Raw genomic sequence first — 25,838 nt, 5'->3', positions numbered from 1 at the left:
CCACTCCCCCGTGGGAGTGAGTCCCACATTCTCCCCCCACTCCCCCCGCGGGAGCGAGTCCCACATTCTCCCCCACTCCCCCCGTGGGAGCGAGTCCCACATTCTCCCCCACTCCCCCCGTGGGAGCGAGTCCCACATTCTCCCCCACTCCCCCCGTGGGAGCGAGTCCCACATTCTCCCCCACTCCCCCCGTGGGAGTGAGTCACACATTCTCCCCCACTCCTCCCGTGGGAGCGAGTCCCACATTCTCCCCCACTCCCCCGTGAGAGCGAGTCCCACATTCTCTCTCTCACATCTCAACGTTGCCCCAATCAAAACCTCTTCTGAATTTTGAAGACCTCAAACAGTGCATCCTCCCTGGACCTTTCCTTTTTAAAGAATCCCAGGCCTTTTCCATCCTTTCTGGCAGTTATAACCTGTCTCGGTATTACGAATCTTTAGTGTCTGCATCCTCTCGCACGTTCTTTTTCTGACAGGAAGGAGACAGAGCTACGTCCAAGAACTCTCTCCACGCTCCGTCTAACCAAGGGTCAACATTTTTCATCCCTGCTTTTCAATTTTATCCTGGGATGCTTATTTTAAAATCGGATTGTTTTAAAAAAAACAGCACTGAGTGAGGGTACGTGTGTGTCACTAGCCGGGCCCAGTACTTATTCCCCATCCCTAATCGCCTCTCGAGAAGCTGGTGGGGGAGCCGCCATCTTGAACCCACAGCCATCCCTGTGTGGGGTAGGTACACCCACAGTGCTGTTAGGGAGGGAGTTCCAGGATTGTTATTGGACATCAGTCAGTCCCCGTGTGTGGGGTAGGTACACCCACAGTGCTGTTAGGGAGGGAGTTCTGGGATTTTGACCCCAGCCACAGTGAAGGAACGGCCGATATATTTCCTAGTCGGGATGTCGAGTGGCTCGGAGGGGGAACTTGCAGGTGGTGGTGTTCCCCATGTGTCTGCTGCCCCCCCCCCTTGTCCTTCTAGATGGTAGAAGTGGCGGGGTTGGAAGGGTCAGAGGGTTTTTTTTCAGCAGTGACCTTTGGCCCAGTTCACCAAAAAAATCAGACTTGATACAAATCCAGAGAACTTTATTTTCAATAAAACCAAAACCAACTTCACATTCCAGGCAAGGTGAAGATATGTCCCCAGTACAGAACCTGTGTTACGCACAGACCTGTCCCCACCAGTACAGAACCTGTGTTACACACAGACCTGTCCCCACCAGTACTGTACCCCAGTGTTATACAGTGACAGACCCATCCCCACCAGTACTGTACCCCAGTGTTATACAGCGACAGACCCCTCCCCACCAGTACTGTACCCCAGTGTTATACAGCGACAGACCCATCCCCACCAGTACTGTACCCCAGCATTATACAGTGACAGACCCGTCCCCACCAGTACTGTACCCCAGTGTTATACAGCGAGAGACCGGTCCCCACCAGTACTGTACCCCAGTGTTATACAGTGACAGACCCGTCCCCACCAGTACTGTACCCCAGTGTTATACAGTGACAGACCCATCACCACCAGTACTGTACCCCAGTGTTACACAGCGACAGACCCGTCCCCACCAGTACTGTACCCCAGTGTTATACAGCGACAGACCCGTCCCCACCAGTACCGTACCCCAGTGTTATACAGCGACAGACCCGTCCCCACCAGTACCGTACCCCAGTGTTATACAGCGACAGACCCGTCCCCACCAGTACCGTACCCCAGTGGTATACAGCGACAGACCCGTCCCCACCAGTACTGTACCCCAGTCTTATACAGACAAACCTGTCCCCACCAGTACTGTACCCCAGTGTTATACAGTGACAGACCTGTCCCCACCAGTACTGTACCCCAGTGTTATACAGCGACAGACCCATCCCCACCAGTACTGTACCCCAGTGTTATACAGCGACAGACCCATCCCCACCAGTACTGTACCCCAGTGTTATACAGCGAGAGACCGGTCCCCACCAGTACTGTACCCCAGCGTTATACAGTGACAGACCTGTCCCCACCAGTACTGTACCCCAGTGTTATACAGTGACAGACCCATCCCCACCAGTACTGTACCCCAGTGTTATACAGCGACAGACCCATCCCCACCAGTACTGTACCCCAGTGTTATACAGTGACAGACCCGTCCCCACCAGTACTGTACCCCAGTGTTATACAGCGACAGACCCGTCCCCACCAGTACTGTACCCCAGCGTTATACAGTGACAGACCTGTCCCCACCAGTACTGTACCCCAGCGTTATACAGTGACAGACCCATCACCACCAGTACTGTACCCCAGTGTTATACAGCGACAGACCCCTCCCCACCAGTACTGTACCCCAGTGTTATACAGCGACAGACCCCTCCCCACCAGTACTGTACCCCAGTGTTATACAGTGACAGACCCGTCCCCACCAGTACTGTACCCCAGCGTTATACAGTGACAGACCTGTCCCCACCAGTACTGTACCCCAGTGTTATACAGCGACAGACCTGTCCCCACCAGCACTGTACCCCAGTGTTACACAGCGACAGACCCGTCCCCACCAGTACTGTACCCCAGTGTTATACAGCGACAGACCCGTCCCCACCAGTACCGTACCCCAGTGTTATACAGCGACAGACCCGTCCCCACCAGTACCGTACCCCAGTGTTATACAGCGACAGACCCGTCCCCACCAGTACCGTACCCCAGTGGTATACAGCGACAGACCCGTCCCCACCAGTACTGTACCCCAGTCTTATACAGACAAACCTGTCCCCACCAGTACTGTACCCCAGTGTTATACAGTGACAGACCTGTCCCCACCAGTACTGTACCCCAGTGTTATACAGCGACAGACCCATCCCCACCAGTACTGTACCCCAGTGTTATACAGCGACAGACCCATCCCCACCAGTACTGTACCCCAGTGTTATACAGCGAGAGACCGGTCCCCACCAGTACTGTACCCCAGTGTTATACAGCGAGAGACTGGTCCCCACCAGTACTGTACCCCAGTGTTATACAGTGACAGACCCGCCTCCACCAGTACTGTACCCCAGTGTTATACAGTGACAGACCCGTCCCCACCAGTACTGCACCCCAGTGTTATGCAGGGACAGAGCTGAGAGTTCAGGTTTGGGGGAACCCTAGGTGCCATGGGTTTTGATTAGACCTCGATGGCGATGATCGGGAAACGCTGCGTACCTGTGTACTGTTGGTCTGTGGGCTGGGAATGTACGGGCTGGCTCGTGTCTGTCCTGGCTTGCCTGGTGCTCCCTCCATCGTGCTGCCCCCTCCCATTGTGCTCCCCCCTCGCCCCCTCACAGTGTGCTCTCCAGGGTGTTGTAATTGTCCTTGAAGCTCTTGAGTTCCAGGAAGTGCTTGGGCCGTTTGCTTTTCTGGTTGGAGGGCAGGTAGGTGACCTGGATGGTGGTGGGCAAGGTGGTCTCGGGAAGGCTGGTCAGTTCCTTTGCTGCGACCTGGTGCTGGGGCTGCGCTCGGCTGCTCCTCGCCTGGAGGCTGAGACACACAGAGAGAGAGAGACGTGAAGACAGGCCCCCTCCCCATAATCCTTCCCCCGCACTCCCCTCCGCATCCTTCCCAAACTGCGAGATCGCAAACACGACACTGGGAATTCTGTTCTCCTTTCTGTGAAAGCAAGTGTGTCTGCTCCCACTCCCACCGGGAATCTCCCACTCCCACCGAGAATCTCCCACTCCCACCGAGAATCTCCCACTCCCACCGAGAATCTCCCACTCCCACTAATGCCCGGTTCTCAATATCGGAGTGTGGGAAAGTGTGTGTGGGAGCGAGGCAGAGTGTGAGGGGGGAGGGGGAGGGGGGGAGCGGGGCAGAGTGAAGGGGGGAGGGGGAGCGAGGCGGAGGGAGGGGGGGGAGCGAGGCAGAGTGTGAGGGGGGAGCGAGGCAGAGTGTGAGGGGGGAGGGGGGGAGCGGGGCAGAGTGAAGGGGGGAGGGGGAGCGAGGCGGAGGGGGGGGGAGCGAGGCAGAGTGTGAGGGGGGGAGCGAGGCAGAGTGAGATTCAGGAATAACTCCGTACTGACAGGGCACCACCTGCGAACGTCCTCTGAGCGTAGGAAAGGATGATCCGGCCTCGCTGCAGCCGGACTCCCGACAGCCCCTCGCGGCCAGCTCAGATACCGTCAGAACGCAGGTGTGTTAATCGGAGGGAGGCGTGAGAGCCAGATTACGCACAGCAAGATCCCACAGACGACATTGAGATTCACGACTGCCTCACGTTTATTTGGTGTCGGCTGAGGTTAAACAGCCCTCGGGGTGGGGTGGGGGGGGGGGGGGGAATGCTGGTGTGTCGTCAATGCAGAGAGACTGCAGCGGAGTGAATTACAGAGGGATCTGGGTGTCCCAGGACATGCATCACCAAAAGGCAGCAGGCAGAGCCAGCAAGTCATCAAGGCGGCATTTTAGCCTCTTACGCAAAGGGGGGGGAACGAGGCGAGGGTGGGGGGGTGAGGGGTGTTTAACAAATAGGCAGGTTGTTGTTGTATAATCCAACTAACCGGCACATCTCTGGACTGTGGGAGGAAACTGGAGCACCCGTGCTAAATTGCCCCCGAGTGCCCAAAGATGCACAGGTTCGGGGGATTGGCCATGCTGAATTGCCCCTTAGTGTCAGGGGGGCTAGCGGGGTAAATATGTGGGGGTTACGGGGCTAGGGCCTGGGTGGGATTGCCATCGCTGCAGGCTCGATGGGCCGAATGGCCTCCTTCTGCACTGCGGGGATTCTGTGATACCCACACCACCCGGGATGGCAGTGGGTCAAAGCCAGGGCTCCCGAGGGCAGTCAGAGACGGGTGATAAATAGACCAGCCTGTCAGCCATGCCCAGCAGTCCAGGAAAAGAAGAAAGCAGCGCGGGTGTAGCCGAGAGCGATGTTTCAGTTTAAAAGGCTGGCTTCGAACGGCAGTGCCTCCCTCCCTCCCGCCCGCCCGCCCGCGCTGGCCCCGGGTACACAGAGGGAGAGAGATTGACTCACATGGTGGCGAGCTCATTCACAGCGTTCTGGTACTTCAGGTACTCAGTCTTCCCAAAGAACTGGAACACAAAACGAGGGAGAATGTGAGACTCTCCCCGCTGCTCCTCCAACAACGTGAGACTCCCCCCGCTGCTCCTCCAACAAAGCGAGACTCCCCCCTACTCTCTGTCCCTCCGACAACGTGAGACCCCCCTACTCTCTGCCCCTCCGACAACGTGCGACTCACCCCCCCCTACTCTCTGCCTCTCCGACAGTGAGTGAATGTTCACCAAACACTTGAAGACACACCGCTGGTGAGTCACTCTTCACTCAATGAAGTGAATCTCCCTCGGAGACGATTAGTTGCTCATGTTTATGCGCCATTAATATCCATCACATAATTACCTTAGAGAAGGATATCGAGAAGGACGGGGGGGGGGCGCAGCAGCAGACACATGGGGAACACCCACCCCCTGCAAGTTCCCCCTCCGAGCCACTCACCATCCCGACTGGGAAATATATCGGCCGTTCCTTCACTGTGGCTGGGGTCAAAATCCCGGAACTCCCTCCCTAACAGCACTGTGGGTGTACCTACCCCACACACGGGGACTGACTGATGTCCAATGACAATCCTGGAGCTCCCTCCCTAACAGCACTGTGGGTGTACCTACCCCACACACGGGGACTGACTGATCACCAATAACAATCCTGGAACTCCCTCCCTAACAGCACTGTGGGTGTACCTACCCCACACACGGGGACTGACTGATGTCCAATAACAATCCCGGAACTCCCTCCCTAACAGCACTGTGGGTGTACCTACCCCACACACGGGGACTGACTGATGTCCAATAACAATCCCGGAACTCCCTCCCTAACAGCACTGTGGGTGTACCTACCCCACACACAGGGACTGCAGAGGGTTCAAGATGGCGGCTCACCCACCACCTTCTCGAGGGGCAGTTAGGGGATGGGGTCTCGCCAGTGAGGCCCTCTACAATGTAGAATAGAATCTATAGAATTCCTGCAGTGCAGAAGGAGACCATTGGCTCATCGAGTCTGCACCGACCCATCTTCTTTGTGACTCAGGCCCACATACTCACCCTGCAATCCCCCTAACCTGCACATCCTGGGACACCAAGGGGCAATTTAGCATGGCCAATCCACACATCTTGGACTGGGGGAGGAAACCCACGCAGACACGGGGAGAACGTGCAGACTCCGCACAGACAGTGACCCAAGCCGGGAATCGAACCCAGGTCCCTGGCGCTGTGAGGCAGCAAACAAAGAACAAAGAACAATACAGCACAGGAACAGGCCCTTTGGCCCTCCAAGCCCGCGCCGCTCCCCGGTCCAGGATTGAATCCTGAATCCAGGATCCCCGCCCAATTTTCCAGCCTATCTACATACCAATATCCTATCCACCGAGCTGTCCCTCACAGCTACGATGCTTTGTTCATCACAACCTATTAACTCACCCCCACCCCCACCCCATTCCAGACCATGTGATCTCCAGGGAGAGGCGAAAACCCAGAGTGAAAAACCCCAGGGCCAATATGGGGAAAAAAAATCTGGGAAATTCCTCTCCGACCCCCTGAGGCGATCGAAACGAGTCCAGGAGATCACAATGGCCCTGATCGGAAAATGCTTCCCAACCCTAGTCATTTCCACTTCCACGAACACCATATGAATTCCCTGCCCCCGAGACAGGTTCACAACTATCCGCAGTCTCGCTCTGTACTGGCACCAGCAAGATGATCATAGAATGAAGCCTTAAAACGAGAAACAAGGAACAATTAGCCCGCGCCGCTCCCTGGTCCAAACTAGACCACTCTTTTGTATCCCTCCATTCCCACTCCGTTCATATAGCAGTGCCAACCACGCATTTAAATTTCCACCAGATGCCCGGATGGGACTTGAACCCATCTCTCTCTTTCTCACTCTTTTTCCCTTGCTCTCCCCCCCCCGCACTAGAGTATTAGCCTCTCGATTACGGATCCGCTGACATTGCCACCTTCCTTCAGGCAATAAGTCTAACTTAGAATCATAGAATCCCTACAGTACAGAGCAGGCCATTCGGCCCATCGAGTCTGCACCGATAACTATCCCACCCATAACCCCATGCATTTACCCTAGCCAGTCTCCCTGACACCAAGGGGCAATTTAGCACGGCCAATCCACCTAACCTACACATCTTTGGACTGTGGGAGGAAACCGGAGCGCCCGGAGGAATCCCACGCAGACACGGGGAGAACCCCCCCCCACTAAGGGAAGAAGTTCCCTTCTCTCAACCTTCTCGAACCCCTCAAGTGCCCCAGGGAACAGGAGGAGGCCATTCAGCCCCACAGCCCCCGCACGGCACCAACCCCGTCCCCCGTCCCTGCTCACCGCTGTGCCGTGCCGGGCCGCCTCATATCCATCGATCAGCTTGTCGATCAGGTTCTTGCGGACCCCCCTGATCGGGGTGTTGCCCTCTCTGAGCTCCAGCAGAAAGCTCCGGAAGCTCTTCCCCGTCAGGTGTTTGGCGTAATCAGCTCCGTCACCCAGCGGGAGATCTGTCGGGGCGAGAGGCAGCGAGAGAGGGGGGAGTCAGGGCGGAGAAACACACAGAGCAGAGGCGAGGCCAATCAGCCCATCGCACCTGTACCGTCACTAATGTCAATAAGAAGGAGATTGTCATCGACTTCAGGAAGCGTAAAGGAGAACATGTCCCTGTCTACATCAACGAGGATGAAGCAGAAAGGGTCGAGAGCTTCACGTTTTTAGGTGTCCAGATCACCAACAACCTGTCCTGGTTCCCCCCCATGCCGACACTATAGTTAAGGAAGCCCCACCAACGCCTCTACTTTCTCAGGAGACTAAGGAAATTCGGCATGTCAGCTACGACTCTCGCCAACTTTTACAGATGCACCATAGAAAGCAGTCTTTCTGGATGTATCACAGCTTGGTCTGGGCTCCTGCTCTGCCCAAGACCACAAGGAACTACAACAGGTCGTGAATGTAGCCCAGTCCCATCACGCAAACCAGCCTCCCATCCATTGACTCCGTCTACACTTCCCACTGCCTCGGGAAAAGCAGCCGGCATAATCAAGGACCCCCCCCACGCACCCCGGACATTCTCTTCTTCCGTCGGGAAAAAGATACAAAAGTCTGAGGTCATGCACCGACCGACTCAAGAACAGCTTCTTCCCTGCTGCTGTCAGACTTTTGAATGGACCTACCTCGCATTAAGTTGATCTTTCTCTACACCCTAGCTATGACTGTAACACTACATTCTGCACCCTCTCCTTTCCTTCTCTATGAACGGTATGTTTTGTCTGTACAACGCGCAAGAAACAATACTTTTCACTGTATCCCAATACATGTGACAACAATAAATCAAATCTATGTACTCTATGAACGGTATGCTTTGTCTGGAAATCAAATGATTTATGCAATTAGTATCTCCCCTCATTTCTCTATATCGTTTCCCCCTTCCAATTCCACCCCCCGCTCCCTCATTGGAAAGTTCCTAGTGAATCTGCCCCCTTTCAGGCAGTGCCTTCCAGATCACAACAACTCGCTGCGTTTCCTTCAAAATTCTCCCCATCTCTCCCCCCAACCCCGACCTTTACCGATTCTAGAATCATAGAATCCTACAGTGCAGGAGGAGGCCATTCGGCCCATCGTGTCTGCACGACCCCACCCAGGCCCCATCCCCATAACCCCATGCATTTACCCGAGCTGGTCCCCCTGACACTAAAGGGCAATTTAGCATGGCCAATCCACCTAACCTGGACATCTTTGGACTTTTGAATGGACCTACCTCGCATTAAGTTGATCTTTCTCTACACCCTAGCTATGACTGTAACACTACATTCTGCACCCTCTCCCTTCCTTCTCCCCTATGTACTCTATGAACGGTATGCTTTGTCTGTATAGCGTGCAAGAAACAATACTTTTCAGTGTTCCCCAATACACGTGACAATAATAAATCAAATCTTTCCTTCTCCCCTATGTACTTTATGAACGGTATGCTTTGTCTGTTCAGCGGCAAGAATTCTCTTCCATCTGGGGCCCCTCTGGTTTCCCCACCCTCCTGCCCAGTGGGAAACACTTTCGCCTCATTTGTCCCCGTTTCCTGATTCTGAACATCTCGATTCAATCTCCCCCCGAGCCTTCCGTGCTCCGCTGAGGGGAACTCTTCCAGCTTCTCCGCACAACCCCTCGCCGGGAACGACCCCACCCAATGTGGCGACAGACCCGAATCCCATCCAAGAGGGAAAGGTCCAGAAGGATAGACGTTGACGGGATCAGAGCGGGAGGGAGGGAGAAAGGACGGCGACAATAGAGCCGTCACAATGAAGGACCGACAGGGTGAGGAGTGGTTGCGTCTGCGACGGTGCAAGGAACATCGCGGCGACGGGAATTATCCCGGCGGCATTTGTGGGATCTTGCTGTGCCACAATACAACATAACTCGGAGGCCGAGGATTCTTTCTGGACAGCCTACGCGGGTTGTTAAAAGGCGCTAGGGAAACGCAGTTTCCGCCCTGCCCAAGCCCCAACTCCACTCTTCACCAGAGTGAAATAGCAAGCGCGAATTTGCAGGGTTGCTTTTGCTTGGGCGTGGGGGTGGGGAGCAGACACGGTCCGACACTCACCCACATGCCGAATAGCATCCAGAGCTTGCATTCTGTACAGGTAGTTGTAGCGACCTGCTGGGGAGGAATGTGGAGAAAGGTCATTCTCGCCTCCTGCTGTGGCCAGTGGAATAAACTTTCGATCACGCGCGCTTCCTCCAGCCCCTACACCCCCTCCCTATCTCTGTAACCTCCTCCAGCCCCTACACCCCCTCCCTATCCCTGTAACCTCCTCCAGCCCCTACACTCCCTCCCAATATCTGTAACCTCTTCCAGCCCCCTACACCCCCCTCCCTATCTCTGTAACCTCCTCCAGCCCCTACACCCCCTCCCTATCTCTGTAACCTCCTCCAGCCCCTACACTCCCTCCCTATCTCTGTAACCCCCTCCAGCCCCTACACCCCCCTCCCTATCTCTGTAACCTCCTCCAGCCCCTACACCCCCTCCCTACCTCTGTAACCCCCTCCAGCCCCTACACCCCCCTCCCTATCTCTGTAACCTCCTCCAGCCCCTACACCCCCTCCCAATCTCTGTAACCTCTTACGGCCCCCTACACCCCCTCCCTATCTCTGTAACCTCTTCCAGCCCCCTACACCCCCCTCCCTATCTGTGTAACCTCCCCCAGCCCCCTACACCCCCCATCCTATCTCTGTAACCTCCCCCAGCCCCTACACCCCCCTCCCTATCTCTGTAATCTCCTCCAGCCCCCTGCGCCCCCTCCCCATCTCTGTAATCTCCTCCAGCCTCCTAAACCCCCTCCCTAGCTCTGTAACCTCCTCCAGCCCCTACACCCCCCTCCCTATCTCTATAACCTCCTCCAGCCCCTACACCCCACTCCCTATCTCTGTAACCTCCTCCAGCCCCTACAGCCCCCTCCCTATCTCTGTAACCTCCTCCAGCCCCGACACCCCCCTCCCTATCTTTGTAACCTCTACGAGCCCTTACACCCCCTCCCGACCTCGGTAACCTCCTCCAGCTCCTACACCCCCTCCCTGTCTCTGTAACCTCCTCCAGCCCCTACACCCCCCTCCCTATCTCTCTAACCTCCCACTCACCTGATGAAGGGACAGCTCTCTGAAAGCTAGTGGCTTGTGCTACCAAATAAACCTGTTGGACTTTAACCTGGTGTTGAGAGACTTCTTACTGTCTGTACCTCCACCAGCCCCTACACCCCCTCCCTATCTCTGTAACCCCCTCCAGCCTCCTACACCCCCTCCCTATCTCTGTAACCTCCACCAGCCCCTACACCCCCTCCCTATCTCTGTAACCCCCTCCAGCCTCCTACACCCCCTCCCTATCTCTGTAACCTCCTCCAGCCCCTACACCCCCCAACCCTATCTCTGTAACCTCCTCCAGCCCCTACACACCCTCCCTATCCCTGTAACCCCCTCCAGCCCCCTACACTCCCTCCCTATCTCTGTAACCTCCTCCAGCCCCTACACCTCCTCCCCATCTCTGTAACCCCCTCCAGCCCCTACACCACCCTCCCCATCTCTGTAACCTCCTCCAGCCCCCTACACCACCCTCCCCATCTCTGTAACCTCCTCCAGCCCCTACACCCCCTTCCTATCTCTGTAACCCCCTCCAGCCCCTACACCCCCTTCCTATCTCTGTAACCTCCTCCAGCCCCTACACCCCCTCCCTATCTCTGTAACCCCCTCCAGCCCCTACACCACCCTCCCCATCTCTGTAACCTCCTCCAGCCCCCTATACTCCCTCTCTTTCTCTGTAGGGAGAGACAGGGAGGGGGGTGTCGGGGCTGGAGGAGGTTGCAGAGATAGGGAAGGGGGGGGGGTGTGAAAGGTGCTATGGAAATGCAGGCGGTGTGAGCTACCTTGGCTTCCGGGCTGCTGCAGTTGAAGTAATCGGGCGTCTCCCTCATCCAGAAGCTGCGGCTCGTAATCCAGATCCTGGACTTTGAGAAGACTCCGATCAATCTCCTCCCTCAGGTCCTGCCACAGAAACACCCGGAGGGGGGAAGAGATTAGCCGTCGCACACTAACGGTACGTTCGCACAGAAAAAAGCTCCCTCCCCAAGGCCAGTGTTTGGATGGGACCGAGCAAGGGGAAATAGAGGGAACTCACTGGACAGCCCTTTCTAGCAGCCAGCACAGGCATGATGGGCCGAATGGCCTCCTCCGAGGCTGTATGTCTACGTAGCAGAGCTGCAGCCAATGCTGACCAGTCCACGACTACCTCCAACTAACAGCAGGCCATTCAGCCCCTCTACCTGTGCTGCCATTCCTATTCCATAAATGCCCCCCTTCATCTCACCCCCATTATCAAATCCTTCTATCCCTTTCTCCCCCCCGTGTTTATCCAGTTCCCCCACCCCCGCCCCATGTATTTCTGCTATTCACCTCTCCCACTCCCCGTGGGAGCGAGTCCCACATTCTCCCCCACTCCCCCCGCAGGAGCGAGTCCCACATTCTCCCCCCACTCCCCCCGCAGGAGCGAGTCCCACATTCTCCCCCCACTCCCCCCGTGGGAGTGAGTCCCACATTCTCCGCCACTCCCCCCCCGCAGGAGCGAGTCCCACATTCTCCCCCCGTGGGAGCGAGTCCCACATTCCCCCCCACTCCCCGTGTGGGAGCGAGTCCCAAATTCTCCCCTACTCCCCCCCGTGGGAGCGAGTCCCACATTCTCCCCCACTCCCCCCCGTGGGAGCGAGTCCCACATTCTCCCCCACTCCCCCCGTGGGAGCGAGTCCCACATTCTCCCCCACTCCCCCCGTGGGAGCAAGTCCCACATTCTCCCCCACTCCCCCCGTGGGAGCAAGTCCCACATTCTCCCCCACTCCCCCCGTGGGAGCGAGTCCCACATTCTCCCCCACTCCCCCCGTGGGAGCGAGTCCCACATTCTCCCCCACTCCCCCCGTGGGAGCGAGTCCCACATTCTCCCCCACTCCCCCCGTGGGAGCAAGTCCCACATTCTCCCCCACTCCCCCCGTGGGAGCGAGTCCCACATTCTCCCCCACTCCCCCCGTGGGAGCGAGTCCCACATTCTCCCCCACTCCCCCCGTGGGAGCGAGTCCCACATTCTCCCCCACTCCCCCCGTGGGAGCAAGTCCCACATTTTCCCCCACTCCCCTCGTGGGAGCAAGTCCCACATTCTCCCCCCACTCCCCCCGTGGGAGCAAGTCCCACATTCTCCCTCCCATTCCTTTAAAGTGGAGTCACAGGTGGACAGAGTGGTGAAGGCGGCATTCGGCATGCTTGGTTTCATCGGTCAGAACATTGAATACAGGAGTTGGGACATCTTGTTGAAGTTGTACAAGACATTGGTAAGGCCACACTTGGAATACTGTGTGCAATTCTGGTCACCCTATTATAGAAAGGATATTATTAAACTAGAAAGAGTGCAGAAAAGATTTACTGGGATGTACCGGGACTTGATGGATTGAGTTATAAGGAGATGCTGGACAGACTGGGACTTTTTTCTCTGGAGCGTAGGAGGCTGAGGGGTGATCTTATAGAGATCTATAAAATAATGAGGGGCACAGATCAGCTAGATAGTCAATATCTTTTCCCAAAGGTAGGGGAGTCTAAAACTAGAGGGCATGGGTTTAAGGTGAGAGGGGAGAGATACAAAAGTGTCCAGAGGGGCAATTTCTTCACACAGAGGGTGGTGAGTGTCTGGAACAAGCTGCCAGAGGTAGTAGTAGAGGCGGGTACAATTTTGTCTTTTAAAAAGCGTTTAGTTACATGGGTACGATGGGTATAGAAGGATATGGGCCAAATGCAGGCAATTGGGATTAGCTTAGAGGTTAAAAAAAGGGTGGCATGGACAAGTTGGGCCGAAGGGCCTGTTTCCATGCTGTAAACCTCTCTGACTCCAATTCTCCAGATGTGGTCTCACCTCACAAAAGGTTGCTGAAGAAGATTGGGTCACACGGAGTTGGGGGTAGGGTGTTAGCGTGGATTGGGGATTGGCTATCCGACAGGAAGCAGAGAGTCGGAATAAATGGGTGCTTTTCTGGTTGGCGGATGGTAACTAGTGGCGTGCCGCAGGGATCGGTACTGGGGCCTCAACTATTTACCATTTATATAGATGATCTGGAGGAGGGGACGGAGTGTAGGGTAACGAAGTTTGCAGACGACACAAAGATAAGTGGAAAAGTGAATCGTGTGGAGGGCGTAGAAGATCTGCAGAGAGATTTGGACAGGCTGAGTGAGTGGGCGAGGATCTGGCAGATGGAGTATAACGTTAACAAATGCGAGGTTATTCACTTTGGAAGAAGTAATAGCAAATTGGATTATTATCTAAATGGAAAGAAATTACAACATGCTGCTGTGCAGAGGGACCTGGGGGTCCTTGTGCATGAGACGCAAAAACCCAGTCTGCAGGTGCAACAGGTGATCAAGAAGGCAAATGGGATGTTGGCCTATATCGCAAGGGGGATAGAATATAAAAGCAGAGATGTCTTGCTGCATCTGTACAGGGCATTGGTGAGGCCGCAGCTGGAATATTGTGTGCAGTATTAGTCCCCTTATTTGCGGAAGGACATATTGGCCTTGGAGGGAGTGCAGAGAAGGTTCACCAGGTTGATACCAGAGATGAGGGGTGTTGATTATGAGGAGAGACTGAGCAGATTGGGTTTGTATTCGTTGGAATTTAGAAGACTGCGGGGGGATCTTACAGAGACCTATAAGATAATGAAGGGGCTGGATAGGGTGGAGGTGGAGAGATTCTTTCCACTTCGAAAGGAAACTAGAACTAGACGGCACAGCCTCAAAATAAAGGGGGGTCGGTTTAGGACAGAGTTGAGAAGGAACTTCTTCTCTCAGAGGGTGGTGAATCTCTGGAATTCTCTGCCCACTGAAGTGGTGGAGGCTACCTCGTTGAATATGTTTAAATCACGGATAGATGGATTCCTGATCGGTAAGGGAATTAGGGGTTATAGGGATCAGGCGGGTAAGTGGAACTGATCCACTTCAGATCAGCCATGATCTTATTGACTGGCAGGGCAGGCTCGGGGGGCTAGATGGCCTACTCCTGCTCCTATTTCTTATGTTCTTAATACCCGATACGACTGCAGCAAGAATGAAGTTAGTTTCGATACGAGAGCGCGCGCGCGCGGGCACAGAGAGTGAAGAGGCGCGTGGCACAGGCACGAACCTTGGGCGCGTTGTGGCCAATGGGTACGTGAGGGCCCCGTCTGGACTTCATGGCGAACCTCATGATCTGACGCTTGACGAAGATGAAGAGGAGGACAAAGATCTGGAAAGAGGAGACAGCAAGGTGAGGAGTCCAGGAGCTGCCTTTCATCTCACTCCCTCAGCACACCCCACACCGACTGCAATGTAGGAATCTTCCAGCTTCATCCCTACACAGCAAGATCCCAGAGTGTCCCAATGTTAGTCTGAGGTAAAACGCCACCCACATTCCAGACCTCCCAAATCTCAGCCTCTCGCATTCACTTGTCGAGATGGACCTACCTCGCACTAAGTTGATCTTTCTCTACACCCTAGCTATGACTGTAACACTACATTCTGCCCCTCTCCTTTCCTTCTCTATGAACGGTATGCTTTGTCTGTATAGCGCGCAAGAAACAATACTTTTCACTGGTAGGGTTTCACCGCAGTAACCCGACAGGGCTGTTACACTGCTGCCTCAGAGCGTCAGGGACTCGCGTTCGATTCCCGGCTCGGGTCACTGTCTGTGTGGAGTCTGCACATTCTCCCCGAGTCTGCGTGGGTTTCCTCCGGGTGCTCCGGTTTCCTCCCACAGTCCAAAGATGTGCAGGTTAGGTGGATTGGCCATGATAAATTGCCCCTTAGTGTCCAAAGATGTGCAGGTTAGGGGGATTGGCCGTGCTAAATTGCCCCTTAGTGTCCAAAGATGTGTAGGTTAGCTGGATTGGCCATGCTAAATTGCCCCTTAGTGTCCAAAGATGTGTAGGTTAGGTGGATTGGCCATGCTAAATTGCCCCTTAGTGTCCAAAGATGTGTAGGTTAGGTGGATTGGCCATGCTAAATTGCCCCTTAGTGTCCAAAGATGTGTAGGTTAGGGGGATTGGCCATGCTAAATTGCCCCTTAGTGTCCAAAGATGTGCGGGTTAGGTGGATTGGCCGTGCTAAGTTGCCCCTTAGTGTCCAAAGATGTGTAGGTTATGTGGATTAGCCATGCTAAATTGCCCCTTAGTGTCCAAAGATGTGGAGGTTAGGGGGATTGGCCATGCTAAATTGCCCCTTAGTGTCCAAAGATGTGCAGGTTAGGTGGATTGGCCATGCTAAATTGCCCCTTAGTGTCCAAAGATGTGCAGGTTAGGTGGATTGGCCATGCTAAATTGCCCCTTAGTGTCCAAAGATGTGTAGGTTAGGGGGATTGGCCATGCTAAATTGCCCCTTAGTGTCCAAAGATGTGCGGGTTAGGTGGATTGGCCGTGCTAAGTTGCCCCTTAGTGTCCAAAGATGTGTAGGTTATGTGGATTAGCCATGCTAAATTGCCCCTTAGTGTCCAAAGATGTGGAGGTTATGTGGATTAGCCGTGCTAAATTGCCCCTTAGTGTCCAAAGATGTGTAGGTTATGTGGATTAGCATTGGTAAGTTGCCCCTTAGTGTCCAAAGGTTCGGGGGTTTAGTGGGGTGGGGTTATGGACATAGGCCTTGGGTAAGATGCTCTGTTGGAGAGTTGGTGCAGAACGATGGGCCGAATGGCCTCCTCCGTACTGTAGGGATTCTATGAAAAAAACCCTACACATGTTTTATAGCCTTAACTAGCTGAATTGAAGTATAATGTATGTATTAGTCACCTTACATGTGTTAACCTAGTAACTAGGGATTAAATACAACCAACTTCTGTTTAAAGCCTGAACATGTTGCATTGCTTTAACACCTCTTTACCTGGTTAGCGATGCATTAACTAGAGATAACTAGAAGAATAAATGTATCTTTTGCTTCGAAATTTTAAAAACTGGACATCTGGCATTGTGTTAACTTGCTGAGTTAAAAAAATAGTGTTCCCTTTAACATTAGTCAAGCTAGTGACTAGAGATTAACTGGAGATAACTAGCAGAACCTCATCTTTTACTTAAAACCCTAAATCAATCCTGCACAGGTCACATTACATTCCCCCAAGTTAAAAATAGTTATTTTAATTATACTACATTTGCTGACCTAGTAACCAGAGATGAACTAGCTAGTAAACTAGAGACTAACTAGCAGAACCTTATCTTGGGTGTAAAATTTAAACAAACTCTGCATTAACCTGCTGAGTTAGTGTTTCTTTAAAATAATACTACATTTGCTAACCTAGTAACCACAGAATAATTAGCTAGTAACTAGAGATTAACTAGCAGAACCTCCTCTTTTATTTAAAAACTAAATCAACCCCGCACGGGGTCACGTTGCATTAACCCAAGTTAAAAATAGTGCTTTTTAAAAAAATTATACTACATTTGCTAACAAGTAACCAGAGATTCATAGAATCCCTACAGTGCAGAAGGAGGCCATTCAGCCCATCGAGTCTGCACCGACCACAATTCCACCCAGGCCCTAACCCCATAACCTCATGTATTTACCATAGCTAGTCCCCCTGACACTAATTTAGCACGGCCAATCCACCTAACCCACACATCTTTCAGACTATGGGAGGAAACCGGAGCACCCGGAGGAAACCCACGCAGACACGGGGAGAATGTGCAGACTTCGCACAGACAGTGACCCGAGCCGGGAATCGAACCCGGGTCCCTGGCGCTGTGAGGCAGCTGTGCTAACCCACTGTGTCACCGTGCCGCTAGATTAACTAGTTATTACGTAGCAGAATTTCTGTTTGGAAACTAAATCAACCCTGCAGAGTTAAAATTGGTGCCTCCAGTCACCTTACATTAGTGGAGACATATTGGTCACCAGGTTAGCAAGAGAGAGGGTGGCACAGTGGGTTAGCACTGCTGCCTCACCGCGCCAGGGACCTGGGTTCGATTCCCGGCTCGGGTCACTGTCTGTGCGGAGTCTGCACCTTCTCCCCGTGTCTGCGTGGGTTTCCTCCGGGTGCTCCGGTTTCCTCCCACAGTCCGAAAGGCATGCTGGTTAGGGGGATTGGCCGTGCTAAATTCTCCCTCAGTGTAACCCGAACAGGCGCCGGAGTGTGGCGACGAGAAACATAGAAAAACTACAGCACAAACAGGCCCTTCGGCCCCACAAGTTGTGCCGAACATATTCCTACCTTCTAGATCTACCTATAACCCTCCATCCTATTAAGTCCCATGTACTCATCCAGGAGTCTCTTAAAAGACCCTATTGAGTTCGCCTCCACCACCACTGACGGCAGCCGATTCCACTCGCCCACCACCCTCTGTGTGAAAAACTTCCCCCTAACATTTCCCCTGTACCTACCCCCCAGCACCTTAAACCTGTGTCCTCTCGTAGCAGCCATTTCCACCCTGGGAAAAAGCCTCTGAAAGTCCACCCGATCTATGCCTCTCATCCTTCCTGTAATGAGGCGACCTAGGGGATTTTCACAGTAACTTCATTGTAGTGTTAATGTAAGCCGACTTATGACAAATAAGTAAACTTTAACACTTTGTTTCCATCTTTTTCTCTCTCTCTCAAATCTCTTCCCAAATTCTCTCCCTCTTGCCCCCTCCATATCTCTCTCTCCTCCATCTTTTCCTGTCCCTCCACCTCTCTTCCTCTGTCTCTCCCATATAGGCCGGGAACCTGGGTCACTGTCTGTGCGGAGTCTGCACGTTCTCCCCGTGTCTGTGTGGGTTTCCTCCAGGTGCTCCGGTTTCCGCCCACAGTTCAAAGATGTGCAGGTTAGGTCGATTGGCCGTGCTAAATTGCCCCTTAGTGTCAGCAGGACTAGCTAGGATAAATGAATGGGGTTGTGGGGATAGGAATGGGATAAGACCATAAGACATAGGAGCAGAATTAGGCCACTCAGCCCATCGAGTCTGCTCCGCCATTCAATCATGGCTGATATTTTTCTCATCCCCATTCTCCTGCCTTTTCCCCATAACCCCTGATCCCCTTATTAATCAAGAACCGATCTATCTCTGTCTTAAAGACACTCAATGACCCGGCCTCCACAGCCTTCTGCGGCAAAGAGTTCCACAGATTCACCACTCTTTGGCTGAAGAAATTCCTCCTCATTTCTGTTTTAAAGGATCGTCCCTTTAGCCTGAGGTTGTGCCTCTGGTTCTAGTTTTTCCTACTAGTGGAAACATCCTCTCCACGTCCACTCTATCCAGGCCTCACAGTATCCTGTAAGTCTCAATAAGATCCCCCCTCATCCTTCTAAACTCCAATGAGTACAGACCCAGAGTCCTCAACCGTTCCTCATACGACAAGCTCTTCATTCCAGGGATCATTCTTGTGAACCTCCTCTGGACCCTTTCCAAGGCCCGGCACATCCTTCCTTAGATACGGGGCCCAAAACTGCTCACAATACTCCAAATGGGGTCTGAGCAGAGCCTTATACAGATGGTGGTCAGTGCAGAATCGATGGGCCAAATGGCCTCCTTCAGCATTGTAGGAATTCTATGAAATGTCTCTCTCTCTCTAACATTACAGGTAGCACGGTGGGTTAGCACCGCTGCCTCACAGCACCAGGGAAACAGGTTCAATTCCCGGCTCGGGTCACTGTCTGTGCGGAGTCTGCACATTCTCCCCGTGTCTGCGTGGGTTTCCTCCGGGTGCTCCGGTTTCCTCCCACAGTCTGAAAGATGAATCATTGAATCCCTGCAGTGCAGAAGGAGGCCATTCGGCCCATCGGGTCTGCACCGACCACAATCCCACCCAGGCCCTATCCCCGTAACCGCACGTATTTACCCAGCTAATCCCTCTGACACTAAGGGGCAATTTAGCACGGCCAATCCACCTAACCTACACATCTTTGGACGCTAAGGGGCAATTTAGCACGGCCAATCCACCTAACCTCCACATCTTTGGACACTAAGGGGCAATTTAGCACGGCCAATCCACCTAACCTACACATCTTTGGACGCTAAGGGACAATTTAGCACGGCCAATCCACCTAACCTACACATCTTTGGACACTAAGGGGTAATTTAGCATGGCCAATCCACCCAACCTACACATCTTTGGACGCTAAGGGGCAATTTAGCATGGCCAATCCACCTAACCTCCACATCTTTGGACGCTAAGGGACAATTTAGCATGGCCAATCCACCTAACCTACACATCTTTGGACGCTAAGGGGCAATTTAGCACGGCCAATCCACCTAACCTACACATCTTTGGACTGTGGGAGGAAACCGGAGCACCCGGAGGAAACCCACGCAGACACGGGGAGAAGGTGCAGACTCCGCACAGACAGTGATCCGAGCCGGGAATCGAACCCGGGTCCCTGGCACCGTGAGGCAGTGATGCTAACCCACCGTGCCGCCCTGTGCTGTTTAGGATGCATGGACCGTGCAATATTCTCCCTCAGTGTACTCGAACAGGGCCGGACTGTGGCGACTGGGGGGATTTTCACAGTAACTTCATTGCGCTGTCAATGTAAGCCGACTTGTGACAATAATAAATCAGATAAGAGGTTACTTACCAGGCTGCCATAAGCCATGACCAGAACAACATTGATTCCAGACAGACTCTTTGCATGGGCCATCTCCCTGTGCAGTCTGTAACCCTGCAAGATTAATGTTAAATGTGGTTGTCAGCTGGCCATTCACAACCCACACTGGGGCATCCAGCCTGCAGCTTCGGCTCTTTCCGGAGGCCGCTCGGACCTTTCCGGAGCCGCTCCCTCCCCTCTCAGCGCATGCGCGGCTCCAAGCCGGGGGCTTGGCTCGGCTATTTCCGTAAGGCTCCGCCCACGCAACGTCATGGCCTCGGCCATCTCCGGAGATGTGTCGTGGCCCCACCCACTCCCGCAACGTCAGACGCTCGGCCATTTTCGCCCGGTGTTCGGGCATTTCTGAAGGCGGGTCGACGGCCATTTGCGGACAGGGCCTCCGACCCCACAAATGCACTCAACTCTTCTTCGGCCGTCTCCGGAGATACCTCGGCTATTTCCGGAATGGGCTCCAAGGGCCATCACCTGAGGGGAACCAATCGCCCCTCCCCCTTCACCAACGTCACCACCTTGGCCATTTCCGGACAGGGTTCGGCCCTTTCCGGAGACGCCTGGGCAGCCCGTTCCAGAGGACTAAAAGGCCCCGCCCACCTCCAAAACGTCAGAGCTTCGGCCATTTCCGGAGAGCGTTCGGTTCTTTCCGGGGAGCACTTGCGGCCCCCGCCGACCCGGAATCGACCCCTCCCCCCACTCAAACGTCATCACTTCGGCCCTTTTCGGAGACGAGTCGACTCCCCGCCCCCTGACAAACGTCATCACGTCGGCCATTTACGGAGACCGGTCGTGGCCCCGCCCCGCCGGCAAACGTCATCACATCGGCCGTTTTCAGAGGCCGGTCGTCGCCCCGCCCCCTGGCAAAAGTCATCACGTCGGCCATTTCCGGCAACGCTTCGGCCATTTACGGAGACCGGTCGTGGCCCCGCCCCCCACGCTAACGTCATCGCCTCGGCCATTCCCGGAGAGGCTTCGGCTCTTTCCGGAGAGAGAGAGAGGTCTCCTCAGCCGGCGGCGGCTGGTTTCGACAACAACAAAAAAATAACTCGGAACGGCGAGGAAAGCGCTCCAAAAACACACCGCTTTTTTCACTCACTTCCTTACTTACCTTCGACACATCGCTCATTAACCCCTCCGGCGCGGGATTGGGATGGGAACGGTGTCCCTAACGCCGCCTTAAAGAGAAATATAAACAAAAAATAAAGCCAAGGAATGGCGGCGGGGGAGGGGAGGGGAAACAAAATGGCCGCCAGGCCGGGAGTCACGTGACGAGGGTCAGAGCCAGAAAAAGAAAAGTAATGATTATTTTTTACCAAAGGACAACCACAGATTCTCCACTTCGAAAGGGAAAAGAAATAGGATGGGAACAAATAAAAAAAGTATTAGGAGGAAGGAAGGGAATTTTTATATATTTTTAATAAGGTTGGAGGAAACAAAATGGCCGCTAGGCCGGTCATCACGTGATGCGGGTCAAAGCCTGAAAAAGAAAAGTAATGATTATTTTTTACCAAAGGACAACCTGGGGATCTTCATTTCAAAAAGGAAGAGAAATGGGATGGGAATACATTAAAAAAAGGAGGGGGGGGGAGGGCAATATTTATATTTTGTATGACGCACTGGGAAGCAAAATGGCCACCGGAGGTTGGGGTGAGAAGCGGCCGTTGGCAAGGCAACCGGATCACATGACAGGCCTGACCATTAAAAAGGAAAGATTTTTGTTTTAAACAACTGCCCAACCGCACAAATATTAATTTTAAGAAGGAAAATGGGGCGGGAAGAAATAATAGAGGATGAAGAGGGGGATATTTATATTTTAAAAATACGTGGAGCCAGAAGCGTCCGTTGTCAAGGGAACCGAGTCACATGACAGGCCTAAAAGATAAAAAAGAAGGGGTTTTTGTTAACAAACGGACAACTGAAGAATTTTACTTTGCGAAGGAAAGGAAACGGACCGGAAAGAAATAATAAAGGAGGAGGAGGAGGGTATTTATATATTTTTAATGACGTTGAAGGAGGGAAAACGGCGGGCCGGAAGCGGGGGTGAGGCGACCGGAAGCGACCGTTGGCAAGGGCCAGAGGTCACGTGACAGGCTTGACCAGCAGATTCTGGCAGAAATTAAAACCATCAACACCAAACATTCAAACTTTATTGATTATTGTCACAAGTAAGGCTTACATTAACACCGCAATGAAGTTACTGTGAAAATCCCCCAGTCGCCACACTCCTGTTCGGGTTACACTGAGGGAGAATTTAGCACGGTCAATCCACCCTAACCTGCACATCTTTGGACACTAAGGGGCAATTTAGCATGGCCAATCCATCTAACCAGCACATCTTTGAACACTAAGGGGCAATTTAGCATGGCCAATCCACCTAACCAGCACATCTTTGAACACTAAGGGGCAAGTTAGCATAGCCAATCCATCTAACCAGCACATCTTTGAACACTAAGGGGCAATTTAGCATAGCCAATCCATCTAACCAGCACATCTTTGGACACCAAAGGGCAATTTAGCATGGCCAATCCACCTAACCTGCACGTATTTCGGACTGTGGGAGGAAACCGGAGCACCCGGAGGAAACCCACACAGACACGGGGAGAACGTGCAGACTCGGCACAGACAGTGACCCGAGGCCGGGAATCGAACCCGGGACCCTGGCGCTGTGAGGCAGCAGTGCTAGCCCACTGTGCCGGCCCCAAATAAATAAAGACATTTAAATATTAATATGAATAAATAAATTTAAATCATAATAAATATTAAACTAATTTAAATCATAATATTAACACTAAAGATGTTTAGGCAGTAAGAGGAGGAAAAAGAGTTAATAATCAGGGGGCAGTTAACATCACTTGATGCGCAGGGAGAGAAAAATCCTGAAGGAGGACGGAGTCAATTCATTTATTTTTAATATGGAGCGGGAACAAATTTTTAAAAAGTAATAATTTAGAAAAAAAGTTAATAAGAAAAAGAAAAAAAAACTGCGTTCAGCCGCTTGCAACTGTGGAGCTTGTTGTGTGCGTGCGGAGAAGTGGACTGTTGATGCTGTTGGAAAGAGGAAAGCTGGGTGAGGGGTCCTTTGCTTCCCTTCAAGGATTCCCACGGGCAGGAAGGAGGAACCATCGCCCCGCCTGCACGGGGAGCCATCGGAAGGTGCTCTCTCCCTGGGAGAAGAGAGGAAGAGGGAGGGAAAGAGACGCTCTCCACCCGCAGGAGGGCGGACAGCACTACACAAAGGAAGGCTCTCAACATCAAAGGACTGAGTTGTTGGGCTGGTGTCCCCAGTTATCCAACGTCCGTGCCTGGAAGGGACGAGGGGGTGGGCAAGAACTCCAGGAAGCTGCCTACCATCTACAGGGGTGGGGGGGGGGATGAAGACCCCTGGGGGTTTTTTATTGGTTGGCCCAACAGGGCTGAAGATTTGAAGTCCCCCCACCCACTGCTGCTGCCCCCAGCACCGGCACCCCCCCCACTTCCTCCTGACTGAGGCACCGGCCCTCCTCAGTGCCCTGTCTCTTGTCCCCCCTCCTGCTCCTCCGTCCCCCTCTCTGACATCAGGGAGAGAGCACCTGGACCCCACCCCACCCCACCCTCCCTCATTCCCTCTCTGCTCCCCAACACCTGGGCAGAGACCCCATCACTCCCCCCCCCATTATACCCACACTCCCCACCCTCTCTATCCCCCCTTTCTGCACCTATCATAAAGGCCAGAAAGGCCCCTCACCCATCCCTCCCTGCACCCCCCCGCCACAGAAAAAGTAATCACCGATACGCCCTGTCGTACATCTGGGCAGTCTCGGGGTGGGCATAGCCACCCATTGAAGTCATGGCGACAGTGATGCGCCATCAATCGAGCAAAGACTAGTTTGTGTGCAAGAACAAATAGGCTTTTATTCGCAAAAGACTTGGAGCACACCCATGCCGATGAACTGGTCCAGACTGAGGCAGGGGGGTGGGGAGCAGTCGCCTTTATTCCTGGACCAGGGGGGGAGGAGTCTCAGGTAGGGCCGGCAGGGGCATGTCCAGGCATGTCACATATACAGGTAATAGGCTAACAGTGGTTTACCACAGACAGCGACACCATCACCGGTGGCAGGACCTTCCAGCCCACCTATGCGGGTGTGGCGGTGGCCAAGGCCCCCGCCACTCCCAAGGCCCTGCCACCATTTCATTTAATAACTAAACAACTCGGGGTCAAGTGCTACGCCCACCCCGACATGTCCACCGAGGCCTGTGTCAGGGCAACGGCTGGGGTTGTCGGCCCCACAGCCACTGTCGCGGCCTCCAAGATGCACGGCAAGGCCGTATTCTTCTTGAAGGCCGAGCGGGCGGTCCACCTCGCCCTGGAGAAGGTGCTCACGGTAAGCGGGGCGTTCTTGGCGGCGGACCTCCGAGAGGCCACCGCCCACAGGATAGTCATATCGAACGTCCCGCCCTTCATCCCCCGTGGAGCTCCTCCTCCCCCATCTCCATCTACTGGGGGAGGTCAGGTCCGGGGTGGCACCGATCCCGCTCGGCCTTCGTGACCCGGCCCACCGACACGTGTACTCCTTCCGGCGCCGGGTCTATGTCCGCCTGGCCCGGGAGGAGTGCCTCGAGGGGGGGGGGGGTTCAACGTCCCCTTCGAGGGGACCACCTACCGGGTCTTCTGGTCCGTGAACAGCGTGCGGTGCCATGCCTGTAAGGAGGCGGAGCACATTAAAAAGAACTGCCCCGTCTCCAAGGCCGCCGACCCCCACCCCAGGCGGCCGCAGCTGGCACCGCACCCTCTCCCCCCGACCAAGTACCACCTGGCCCCCCGGAAGGGGAGGCCACACCGGCAGCAGCTGCCATCTTGGCTGCCGGCAGGGGGCGGGGGGGGGGGGGGGGGGAGCGGAGCCTCCGCGAGGCCAGAAGACCCCAGGTAGAAAGGGCAAAAAAAAGAGGGGGAAACGGAACCCCGACCCCCACTACCCCAGTCACCCCTGCAGCCGGCTCGGGGAAAAAACCCAGCTCCGCCCCCCCCCCCCCTCAAAACCATCTACCGGGCCCGTGGGTGCCTCAGCGCCCTGTGCTGGGCCCGACGTCGCGGGTGTGCGGGTGTCTGGGCGTGGGGGGGCACGCGACCCCGAGCCGGCTGAGACAACACCTCCCAGGGAGGGGAAGGGAAAGCCCAGGGGACGGGGCAGGAAGGAGAGGGACAGGGTGCGAGGGACAGGGTGCGAGGGACAGGGTGTGAGGGACAGGGTGCGAGGGACAGGGTGTGAGGGACAGGGTGCGAGGGACAGGGTGTGAGGGACAGGGTGCGAGGGACAGGGTGTGAGGGACAGGGTGTGAGGGACAGGGTGTGAGGGACAGGGTGTGAGGGACAGGGTGTGAGGGACAGGGTGCGAGGGACAGGGTGTGAGGGACAGGGTGTGAGGGACAGGGTGCGAGGGACAGGGTGCGAGGGGGAGGGTGTGAGGGGGACGGTGTGAGGGACAGGGTGTGAGGGGCAGGATACGAGGGGCAGGAAGGAGAGGGGCAGGGTGCGAGGGACAGGGTGTGAGGGACAGGATGCGAGGGACAGGGTGCGAGGGACAGGGTGTGAGGGACAGGGTGTGAGGGGCAGGGTGCGAGGGGCAGGGTGTGAGGGGGACAGTGTGAGGGACAGGGTGTGAGGGACAGGGTGCGAGGGGGAGGGTGCGAGGGACAGGGTGCGAGGGACAGGGTGCGAGGGGCAGGGTGTGAGGGACAGGGTGCGA

General features: G+C 54.5%; 1 protein-coding gene across 4 annotated transcripts; it reads right to left on the bottom strand.

Annotated features, from left to right (window-relative positions):
- Positions 1-1,063: 1,063 nt before the first annotated feature.
- On the bottom strand, positions 1,064-21,368 carry ltap1 (lipid transport auxiliary protein 1). 4 transcript variants are annotated; one of them, XR_013496533.1, is made up of 9 exons: positions 21,224-21,368; positions 20,092-20,175; positions 14,701-14,802; positions 11,417-11,534; positions 9,604-9,660; positions 7,350-7,516; positions 4,983-5,041; positions 2,873-3,490; positions 1,064-2,784 (listed from the first exon to the last, which is right to left on the bottom strand). XR_013496533.1 is itself a non-coding variant. In XM_078206115.1 (8 exons), exons 1-8 carry the CDS (start codon positions 21,239-21,241, stop codon positions 3,292-3,294), a joined length of 804 nt encoding a protein of 267 aa, XP_078062241.1. In that variant the 5' UTR covers positions 21,242-21,368; the 3' UTR covers positions 1,064-3,291. The 4 variants fall into 4 exon arrangements, 2 of the variants coding, with proteins under 2 accessions (XP_078062241.1, XP_078062242.1); XR_013496534.1 differs by having other exon boundaries at positions 1,064-2,755; positions 2,845-3,490; positions 9,604-9,657; positions 21,224-21,353; XM_078206115.1 differs by having other exon boundaries at positions 1,064-3,490.
- Positions 21,369-25,838: the final 4,470 nt, after the last annotated feature.

Source organism: Mustelus asterias, unplaced genomic scaffold, assembly GCF_964213995.1.
Source record: "Mustelus asterias unplaced genomic scaffold, sMusAst1.hap1.1 HAP1_SCAFFOLD_1286, whole genome shotgun sequence".
Taxonomy (NCBI): Eukaryota; Metazoa; Chordata; class Chondrichthyes; order Carcharhiniformes; family Triakidae; genus Mustelus; species Mustelus asterias.
Note: the sequence above shows the minus strand (reverse complement) of the source record. Positions and strands in the feature narration are given on the sequence as shown.